General features: G+C 47.4%; 1 protein-coding gene across 1 annotated transcript; it reads right to left on the reverse strand.

Annotated features, from left to right (window-relative positions):
• Positions 1 to 908: 908 nt before the first annotated feature.
• asb6 (ankyrin repeat and SOCS box containing 6) lies at positions 909 to 5,196 on the reverse strand. The gene is given in 7 exon segments (NM_001016375.2): positions 909 to 2,368; positions 2,776 to 2,862; positions 2,996 to 3,104; positions 3,732 to 3,838; positions 4,370 to 4,545; positions 4,627 to 4,799; positions 5,116 to 5,196. Coding segments are annotated over 6 exon segments (1,281 nt in total). The 5' UTR covers positions 4,749 to 4,799; positions 5,116 to 5,196; the 3' UTR covers positions 909 to 1,688.
• Positions 5,197 to 11,620: the final 6,424 nt, after the last annotated feature.

The raw sequence follows: 11,620 nt of genomic DNA on the forward strand, positions 1-11,620 counted from the left end.
AGTTGTGATTCTTCTTTACCCAGTAGATGGTGCTCCTGGTTTCAGTAGGGTCAAAATAGGATTACAAATAAGTATACAAAGGAATAAGAAGACAGGGGGTGCGTTGTGAAAGATGTTTATTAGAATAAATCAGGTTTTCCTTTGCTTTTGGGGTGGTGCAGGCAAAGGAGAACTGAGTACACATTCTAACCCAACCTTGTGAATGTGCTAGATTCGCAAAGTCACAAATTAACCCAAGGCAGAACACTCTTTGGGAATGGGCATTTAGGGACCAGGGCATTTGTCTCTGCTTTGCAGAAACTCAGTTCTATGTAAAAGGAAAAATTGGTAAACAAAATTAAAGGGATTACATACGGTCTGGCTTTGAACCAATAAACTGTCTGGTTTGGCCAATAAATAAGCACAACCACTGTCTGTATGATTATCCTTGCTTTTCCCCAACAGCATTCGACTACAGCAAGTCCTTGAGTCCAATACAGCTGGAATAGCCATAAAAGTTGTTGCCTTGGTTTCGGCCTGTGTAACCCCACAACACTGTCACTGATATCTGGCTGAAAATTCACAGTCCACATCTGATGGGTCCCACAGCATTACACAATCATTGGCCCAGGGATGGGGGGTATATAGGTGGCTTTATGCAAGGGAGTGCCAGGAAAGACATAGGACCCCAAAATCTCGAAATAAACACAAGTGGCGCTAGTACTCTTAACCTCATTTTTACTGTAAGTTAGAAAAAGAATCCTGTGGGCAGGGGCGAGCTGGCCTTTATGTGCTGATGTCACTGGTGAAATCATATGGCCCCCCTGTGGCGCAACTTCACATGGAAAGATTGTATCCTATGCAGTCAGCCTGTTCTGTACCAGAACCCCTCATTAACACTGAGGATCTGGCAGTTTGGTAAGGCCAAATGTGTGCTCAGGCACCTTAATAAAATCAAGATTGGGTGCTACATGGTCCTATTGTTAGGGGTGTTTCAACTTTAAGTGAACTTTTAGTATGTTTTAGAATAGCCAATTCTAAGCAACTTTTCAACTGGTCTTTATTATTTGTTTGTTATAGTTTTTAAATTTGACTTGTATTGCTTGTTTTTCTATGTACGCTCACTCCTATTAATATATCAACCTGTCATTTAACCCACTGCCTGGTTGCTAAGGTAATATGTACCCTCACAACTAGATAGCTGCTGAACAAACATTGACAATTAAAAAAAATGAAGACCAATTGCAAAACTGTTTTTTCAAATATTACTCCATACTAAACATTAACTCAAAGGTGAACCACCCCATTAATACAAGAGCCTGTTATATATGTCAGTGTGCCACATTTGCCCTGCAGAGGTGCCACTTTGAATAACCAATGGCTGCAACAACAGCACCACACCTTTTCATTTGCAGCTGCCATCCCTAAATAAACATTAAGGCCTATGGCACCCATGGCATTTTGTCTGGTGTTACCCTCCCCCTGAAAATACCCATCAAAATGCCACCGGGCGCCCATCAGTGCTCATTATAATGAATGGTGCCAAACTGGACGCATAGTGAGTGAAGACAGGTGTTCTGTCTGTCATCACTCTGTGTGCGTTCAATATGTCCCTTGACATCCAGCGCTATTCTTGGCCTGTGCCACAGCACTTTGGGTTTAGTTTTGAAGCCTCCTAGCCGCCATGAAAAAAGCTCAGAACCTGCCCGTTATAAATCTTCCTCATTAGAACTGAGGGAGGAGTGATTGATAAGGAGATACCATTTCAGCCTGTCAGGGAGGGGGAGCGCTTTAACTTTTACATCCACAGGCCAAGGCCGGAGCCTCTGGCGTATAAAGACCCTGCATAAGTGCTTCAGCGTGGGCGGGGAATGCTCCAGCTGTTTTAGGGACTGGAGCAGTGCCACCACTTTGTCCACATGGGTGTTGCACCCCGCCGTGTTTATTTCAAAGTTCCTAGGGAGCTTGACTTGGGGGGAATGGGCTATCATAAGGTCCAGGGCACATTCTGCTTTTTGCAGCAGCTGCAGGGAATCACATTCGTCGCAGGTGCCCAAGTAACTGCACAGCCTCTCGAGGACTATGTGGAAGCCGGACCAGCACGAGGGTCCATGTTGGGAGCAGTTGTAAGAGGCGCCGGATTCCAGTAGAAAGCGGAGAAGTGGAAAGTGGAGCTTGAAGCTTTTGAGGCATGTGTGGGTCAAGGACTCGTGGGACGGGCACTCGCTGGGGTCGGCGCCGTGTGCTATCAGCAGCTGGCTGACCCGAAAGCAGAAGTGATTGATCAGCTTGGCCTCTTCCTGGTCACAGCCCACTGTCTCGCCCAGCAGGAAGATGATGCACGAGAACACTGTGTCGTAATCCTTGGTCGTGGCCTTAACGTCGGCACCTACGCATGGAAACAGGACCTGTTAGTACTGACCCAATACACATTATATATGTGTTGCACTGAACTATTCTTAACGGGGTAGGTCACCTTTGGTGTTTTCCAAGGAGCTAAACTAAGTGTTTGGAAGGTGAGCTCCCCCTTAAAGGCTTGGACCAAAAACGGTTCAAATACTATACTATGGGCCTATGCGGACCAGTCAGGCAAACGCCAGAGAAAAGTTCTAATCCAGTACTCATATGATGCGATTAATAAGGGGTCAATATGCTGCCTACTCTCTTACCAGCGTCTGTACCACTGCCTCCAGGCACGGTTGGAACAAGGAATCTGTAGTGATCATTTGGGCCACAGTGGAATATTCCATGATCTCAGAGCACAGACAGACTGACACAAGGAAGGAACACACTCACCTCCTTCGAGCAGCAGACGGATGTTTTCTATGTTATGGATCTGAACGCCATCACTGCTGGCCAGTGCGTGTAATAACGCCGTCTTCCCTGCATAATAATCCGTTTAACATACAATGTGACTTCCCGTTTATTAAGGCGGTATTCATTCCCGAATACAAGGTCCCTGTCATTCCTGCTAAGGGAGGGGTAAAACCCAGCTTAAACCCCTAAATCCACTTACCATTTTTGTCAGCTGCATTTACATCAGCGCTGAGCTCCAGCAGGCGTTGCAGGCACGGCAGTCGCTCTGGTTCTTCACTAGCCAAGTCCAATGGACTGCTTTCATGGATCTGTATATACAGGAGGATAAAATACAAGAAAAGGTAAATTATGTGACACTGCACTTCTAGATCACCTTGTCTCACACAATGGGTTTTTGCCAAGTAAGTTGGTAGTGAGCAGCAGAAGAAATTGTTTACAATGATAAGCCAGCCTATCAGAGTTTTGTGCCTCTCCCAGGTCACTGTGCATTGGTGGAATGCAGAACCCAGAACTGGAGAGATCAGCTTTGCCTGAGGGGATAGGATTCCCTTAAGGGCCTGGCATAAGGTATAGAAACATGCTGAGTATTTCCAGTAGGGTACAGGCCACCAGGATAGAGGCCTGTGCAAGAACTCATTTTTGATATTCGGTCCCTCAGCCCACAACCTGCAACCCAAACCCACATTTTAACCTGCTTGGACCTGCTACCTAACCAGATCTGTGACTTGCTGACCACCTTTAAACTGGAAGTGACATCATCAAAAGTGGGTGGGGGTAGAAGTTTAAGAAAAAGTTTAAAGGGGTAAAATATAGATAATATAAGGACTATAGGTCGCCCACAACCTGACCCGCATCTATAACTACATCTGAAAAACCTACCCGCAGGTACCAAACCACTGCAGGACACCAGAATACAGCTGAAACTTGATCCTTACCCTGTCCCTCTTGTTAATATCAGCTCCGCTCTGCACCAACAGCTCCACCATTTCTGGCTGGTTTCTCAGTACCGCAATGTGTAGCGCCGTGTAGTAGGTCACCGGATCTGGTGAGGGAAACATTGCAAGTGAGAGTTACTTAAGCGCTACAGCTACTATATCCTCTGCACCATGGGCCAAAGCTGGTGAGCTAAATGCAAAAGGTGCTGCAAAGCCACTCTAGATTGGCTGAAAGTGACTTGGCCAACCCATTAGCAGCACACAAGCCACAGCCTGATAAACAGATTCATAACATACTGGTGGCCATACATACACATGGCCACAATCTAACATTCCTTTTGTTCAAGCCACCAACCCAACCAATCAGAACTGCAGAAAGTGAAGAGGAGCTGCGGATCCAGGGTCGGACTGGCTTCCACAGTTCCAGAGTCTCCCTATGGGCCCCCAAGCTGTGACAGTTTCTATCAGCCCCTTCTTATTTCCTCCACAATATCTAATTGCCCTAATGTCAGGTTCTAAGGTCTGACTGTCCCACTTGGTCGGTCAACATGCTCAAAATCATTGGAATCATCCAACCAAACCTTGGCCACCTTTAAACTAACTAGAAACATAGTTTATTAGGAGCTCACCATACCTACCCTCAAAGCTGAGATCTGCCCCAAACTGCAGGAGGATTTTGGCCGACGGAACCATCCCCAGCTCGGCCACCTTCAGCAGCGAGTAACTGACTCCCTCCTTGTAAAAGGAAGACTGAGAATGCCTCTCCAGTAACTCATTCAGCGCCAGGAACTCCTCACTCTCTCCAACCAGGAAACTAAAAGCAGAAAATACACGTGATTCCAGGCCACCAATAGCATGGTACTCTAAGCGCTTACTAATGATAAGGCTCCAATACCTGCTTCTGGTGTCTGCCGCCACCGGCTGTTCAGGGTCCTGAATACCCAGAGCCCCCAGGATCTCATCCACCAAAGGCTGGTACTCGAATATAATCCTCCGAAAGCCATGGAGGAATGGCATAGTGGCAAGAGAGTCTCAATCTTCCACCACCAGCAGAACTGCTGCCTGGTCCTTCAGTACAGAAAAAAACACAGGCAGGTGTGAGTCAGTCATAGGGCTGTTTCCTCTTCCCACCTCCACATTATTAGAAACCCAGAGAAGGCTAATGTAAGGTCAAATAGCATAACCATAACACTGCATTATAACTAAGTAGCACATAGCCTAAAGCCCTCACACGGTCCCTGGCCCTGCACTGGGCTCACAACAAAATAAGGATTTCTGCGTTTTGACTTGATGGCGATCACATTCAAACATTTTGGGACTATTTTAAGTCACAACTATGACATCTATGCGCCCCATGCAACATACACAAACATCTCCCACTTACCTACGCCCCGCCGGAAGCTGCTCTGCTGAATACGGAACACAGAGCTCCTCAGCGAGTGGGCGTGGTTGTTGGACGTGCTGTAGGCGCAGGCGCACCAGAATGAAGGAGATGGCGATGCGTTATGTAGGACAGCAGAGGGCGCTCGCCAATTAGCTAATGAGCCGTGAGCCGTGCCGGCAAATGCTGTAAATTGTTTCATATTAGGACTGAAATGTGAGACTGCCGGGGTTGGGGGGAATCGGAAGAGTCCATCCTGCCAGGGGTTAGTTAGTAAGTAGCCTGGCTAGCGGGGCGGGTAGCTCATACTGATACATATATAGATATATTAATTACAGGGGGTTGGAAAATTATTTTTTATGTAATCCTGTTAGAAGCAGTATAGGCCTGGCTGTTTCTCCTCTCGACATTGCTGATTCTGACTCCTTAAACAGTGTAGCAGAAGCCAACTGACTAACACTTAACTTTTGCTACATTGTTTCAACAGTCAGAACCAGAGAAGGGAAAAGGCAAATACATGTTTGGTGGAGGGAGGTCCTCATAGGCCTGATTTAGTGCCAGTGGGTGTCACCACTGTGCTATTAGGGTCATACACTTGATTCTAGCCCTATATCATTTACCTAATAATCACTGTGGCACCAAGCCTGGCAAAATCATTGCCTTTTGGCAACCGTAATCAGGTAGGGCAGCACGTTAAGCAGCCTAGCAGCCTCTCATGCCTTAGGAGGCTGTTCCCGCTGAATTTTGCTTAGTACAGGGGAATCCCTATTCTGCCATACATAGTAAGTTAGGTTGAAAAAAGACGTACTTCCATCACGTTCATGCCTATATATAACCTGCCTAACTTCTAGTTGATCCAGAGGAAGGCAAAAAACACCATCTGAAGCCTCTCTAATTTGCCGCAGGGGAAAAAAATTCCTTACTGACTCCAAGATGGCAATCGGACCAGTCCCTGGATCTCCCATAACCCTGTATTCCCTCACTTGTTAAGTAGCCATCCAACCCCTTCTTAAAGCTATAAGAATCCTTTCCGAATATTTAAACGGAACCTACCTACTTCTAAACGGAGTGGGTTCCCTACTGGTAAATAAAGTATTAGAGAGGTTATTATATGATCCCCTTATATATTTATACATAGTTATCACGTCACCTCTTAAGCGCATCTTGGCCAGTCTTTCTTCATAACTGAGACTTTCCATACCCTTTACCAGCTTAGTTGCCCTTCTCTGGACCCTCTCTAATTCAATAATGTCCTGTTTAAGCACTGGAGACCAAAACTGAACATCATATTCTAGATGGGGCCTTACCAGCGCTCTGTAAAGGGGAAAAATAACACCCTCCTCCCGTGAATCTATACCCCTTTTAATACAGCTCAAAACCTTGTTTGCCCTTGCAGCTGCTGCCTGGCATTGTCTGCTACAACCAAGTTTATTATCTACAAGGACTCCAAGGTCCTTCTCCATTATGGATTTGCCTAGTGCAGTCCCATTAAGGGTATAAGTGGCTTGCATATTTTTACATCCCCGGTGCATGACCTTACATTTATCCACATTAAATCTCATCTGCCACTTAGCTGCCAAGATTGCCAGTTGGTCAAGATCCTGCTGCAAGGATGCCACATCCTGGATAGAATAGACTGGTCTGCAGAGTTTTGTGTCATCTGCAAACACTGATACATTACTTATAATACCCTCCCCTAAGTCATTTATGAACAAGTTAAACAAAAGTGGACCCAGTATAGAACCCTGAGGGACCCCACTAAGAACCTTACTCCAATTAGAGAATGTTCTATTAACAACCACCCTCTGTACCCGATCCTGTAGCCAGTTTTCTATCCATGTGCAAACGACCATAGTTTTATGGTATCTCTCTGTACAGGCTATGAGGAAACTTAGGGGGCTGTTCCTGCTGAATTGTGCTTAGTACAGGGGAATCCCTATGCTGCAATAGTTTTATGGCATCTCTCTGTACAGACTATGAGGAAACTTAGGGGGCTGTTCCTGCTGAATTGTGCTTAGTACAGGGATAAAATCAGCTAATTTTAGCCAGAGGGCACATGTAGAAATCTAGCTAACAGGAAGTAATGGGTACGGCCCAGCACACTGTTTATTAGAAGCCTGTTGATTTGGATCAAGCCAGGCTGCATGTGATTATGGGGTGGCACCGTACACTCCCGTGAGTTATATTGCATCTTTTACCCTTAGGCTGATGCCCCACAGAGAGATTAGTTGCCCATGATAAATCTCTGCTACAGCATAAAGTGCATAAAGTCACTAATTTATGCCTGTGGGTCACCTGTCCTCGCCAGCCCCCCTTTTCCTCTGGGCCTTCAGTCACTGGGTCAGCTCCCCTTTATAGTTACAACACTGGGTGCTGAAAAACATTGATAGAAGGTGGTGGGTTCTTTGTGCCACTTGATTTGCACCAGGGGTTCTTAGTGACACCCCTGGTCCATTTAAGACCCTGGCAGCTCTATCTGTGTGCCTGTATGGAGCTCAGGGACCTTTCCTATTGGCTGTTGTAGGGCAGCACTGCATGATTTGTGCTTTAGGCTCCAGGCAAAAAAATTTTTTTAACTATTAAAAAACATCAGTGGAATATTTACCCTTTAACTAGTATACCTTGAGGGGTAATAGCATGTCTTGCCTAAAATAACCTAGAAATTAGATTTTTTTTTTCCCCCGTTACCCAGATACTCTTGTGAAAGCGCATCGGCTCTCAGCATCCCCTTCCCCAAGTGCAGAAACCCCCAGAAAAAAAGGTCTGTGCATTGTGGGCCTCCTGCATTCCTGCGTCTCCCCCAGGGACTACGGCTCCACTCCTCTTTCAAGAGCTGATGACTAAAATAGTTCCTTCCTGCAACATATGCTGAGCACGCAGCTCCACCACTGTCGGTTCACATCCCGTGCTGGGTCCCTGCCACCTCTCACATGGTCCTGCGCCAGCGATGGAAGGAGGGGGGCTCTGGGATAGGGCTTTATAAAGAAAAACAAAATAAGAGAAGGGGGGGGGGGGTGCAAAGGCAGGAAAGTCCCAGGGAGCCAGTGACAGGCGGATATGGACTGAATGGATCGTGTGCCTGTGCCCCATTATTCCCTCTCTCACACATCAAGTACTGGCACCCCCTTGTGTGGCTTCTGTGTCAACAGGGCAGAATCCCCCCTTCCAAATCCACTGGCATGTAGCATGACCATTATTCCCTGGGCCAGTTTTAAAGCACATTGGACAAACCCTGTGATTGGCCATAGGTCGGTCTATCCGTGTGACTGGCTAAAGGTTGGCTGTGTCCAACCCCTATATATATATCTATATATATATATCTATATATATAATGTTCCTCCCAGGTTAATAGTGTTATTGTACTGGTTAATGAGTATGGCTTGTGTAAATAACGGTGCTGCTGTAAACCCAGGTAATCTCCCTCTTGGCTGCACCACACGGCCATTAGCCAGGCCTCGGCCCTAGTGCTAGGAGGATTGGCCAGGCCTCGGCCTGAGTGCTAGGAGGAGTGGCCAGGCCTCGGCCTGAGTGCAAGGAGGTTTGGTTAGGCCTCGGCATGAGTGCTAGGAGGATTGGTAAGGGCTCGGCCTGAGTGCTAGGAGGCTATGAGAGAGGGTGGGGATGTCTCACTTTTGCTTAGGAACAGGGGTGCAATGTGATTTCTCTGAAGTGTCCCCGGGGCCCGGACACACACACATGTGCAATGCTGACACAGCCAATCCCCCGGGCCAAATGCACATTTCCCTGAAAGAGCTTTCGCATGAAAGCTCTTGCCGTTTCCCATTGCCGCACTTGCCAGGTATGGGAGCGAATCCCCCTGCCCCCCTCCAGCTCGGCACATTACAGCCTGATGATTAATTGCTGAGCGAGCGCAACTCTGGGAAAGCCAGATGCAGGAAAGTGAGCGAAGGGGAGAACTTGGCACATGCGGCACCCAGGGAACATGACTAACACTCCGGCACAGGGTTATCTAAATGTTGGCTCTTTCCCTCTTACAGAACTGCAACTCCCTGCTCGGCAGCTCTATTGGGGGTTGCATAAGGACCACCTGGGGGAAAATAGGAGCGGGAGCAGTGGGCAGATGGAGAGTAGGAGGGGCAGATTTAAGGGGTCCCGTGGGCACCAAGTCACAAGAGGGAACAAAGGAGAGAGGCACTGGGTTAAGTAATATTGCCTTGGGCACCGATACTGCTTGGACTGGCTGTAGCCCTAAGAGGTAGGGATGCCTATTTGTATACTCAAAGCTGATTAGCCCATGTAAATGCCAAAAATAAATGAATTGGTTTTTATTCAAATATTACACTGGGCAGGAGATCCTTTCGGATTAATGATCAGTCTAACTTATCCACTAAATTATAGCATTATGGGTGGTACTACTGTGTTCTTATTCATGTGAGAAGGTTTGGGATCACTGCTGCTTCTCACTTGTGATTGGATGTTCATAAAAGTATCACAAGAGGCCACATAGCCAGCTGGTTTCCAACTGGTGTTGCTAAAAAGATCTCTCTGCTGTTGTGTGTAATGGATTCTTCCCATCCTGCAGTCCCTCGCGCCTCTGGTGCTCAGTACCTGGTGTGGGCCGTACAGGGGTAGATTAGGCATGAGGGGGGGCAGTGCACTAGTGATTATGACTGTTGCACTCTCTACGTGTTCTGCTCCCTGGGCCATTCTGTAATTGCTGTTAAACAAGCAGTGATTTTAGCCATAAGCATTGTGGCGCCACGGGGTAGGGAATGGGATGAACCCTTTCACTGCCAGGGGGATGCAAGTTGCCTCATAGATAATCGGGGGGGGGGGGGGGGGCAAAAACTTTTATTGAGAGGGATGTACCACCATTGGCTTGTATTGGGCCAGAATGCAGAAACAGAAGAAGATGGTGGCGCTCTAATGAAGGTACCCTGGGCTGAGGTGTTTTTTGGATGTGGATGGAAGAGTGACTGTCCCTGTGGGGAACAAGATCCCCCCAGCCTCTGTTAGCTGAGGATTCTGGGAAGGGGCTGTGTTGCAGCAAGAAGTATGCAGTTGGCGATTGATGAGCAGGGTGGGGAGAGAAGGGGCACTTTAGGAGCAGTGCCAGGGAAATGTGATCATTACACACAAACCCCTCCTGGCTGTCTGCTGGAATTTAATTAAATTGGAAGAAGAGGGGAAGGGGGGTCTGCTGGGGGGCAGGAGTGAGCGCAGAGAACATCTGGAACCAATATGTGCTGCTTTGATTCCTTCTTCTCTCCCCGGCTCTTCCTCGTACACTTTCCTGTTTCTCTGCTGGGGGGAGAAGGTATGGGAACATAGGAGGGGAGGGGGGGGGGCAGGGCAGAGCGATGTTAGCCACAGGGGCCAGCTGGGTGTCTCGGAGATACCAGCGCAAAAAGAAGATGAGGGCAACGTAACCATGATCTTATAGATTGTAAGCTGTTTTGGGCAGGGCTCTCTTCACCTCTTGTATCGGTTATTGATTGCTTTATATGTTACTCTGTATGTCCAATGTATGAAACCCACTTATTGTACAGCGCTGTGGAATATGTTGGCGCTTTATAAATAAATGTTAATAATAATAATGATCCTTTCAACAGACACCCCCCAAAAGTCTGGACACACTACTGCCCTCTACTGAGGTCCTAGATTGTATTTCAGTCAGGGCAAGGAGCCTAAAGACTGCCAACTTCCAGCAGGAACAGTCTATACAGAGAGATACCGTAAAACTATGGCAGCATAGGGATTCCCCTGTACTAAGCACCAATTCAGCAGGAAGAGCCGCCTAAGTTTGCTCATAGCCTGTACAGAGAGATACCATAAAACTATGGCAGCATAGGAATTCCCCTGTACTAAGCACAATTCAGCAGGAAGAGTCGCCTAAGTTTGCTCATAGCCTGTACAGAGAGACATCATAAAACTATGGCAGCATAGGGATTCCCCTGTACTAAGCACAATTCAGCAGGAACATTAGAGGGTGTGATGGCCCTTATACAACATGCACGTAACAGTCTGGGTAAGGGATTCCAGGCCACGTGGCGTATATTTGACATGTTGTATTACCACCCGGTGCATATTCCTGAGTGCGTGTCACAGATTGCTGTATCTAATGTGAAATCCATGTCTGGCTGAGCGGCTGCTGGAGCCCCACGCTGAATGTGAGGTGCTGGTTGGGCTGGGAAACCTGGGCCTATAAAATAGCTAGTTAAGCCCTGGCTGCATGTGATAGCACAGGGTAACAGAGGGCCCGACAGGCCAGTAATATCCTAATTTTCGTCCCAGCAGGGCCTCCCCAAAAGGAGAAAAGGTTAAACTGATAAACCAACTGCAGCATGTAATCAGCGGCACACAGGCCTCCGAGCACTTGATAAATAGGTGCCTATTAATCATGTTAGCCTTTCACTTGCAGGGGCCCCTAATACGGCCCCAGGCACTGCTGTTCTTAGTACCAGAGCTGTAAAGTCACACACTCCCACTTAGCAATGTATCCCCCCCATTAGCAATGTACCCCCAGCCAACTGGCTTATATCACATT

Source organism: Xenopus tropicalis, chromosome 8 (assembly GCF_000004195.4).
Source record: "Xenopus tropicalis strain Nigerian chromosome 8, UCB_Xtro_10.0, whole genome shotgun sequence".
NCBI classification, from domain to species: Eukaryota; Metazoa; Chordata; class Amphibia; order Anura; family Pipidae; genus Xenopus; species Xenopus tropicalis.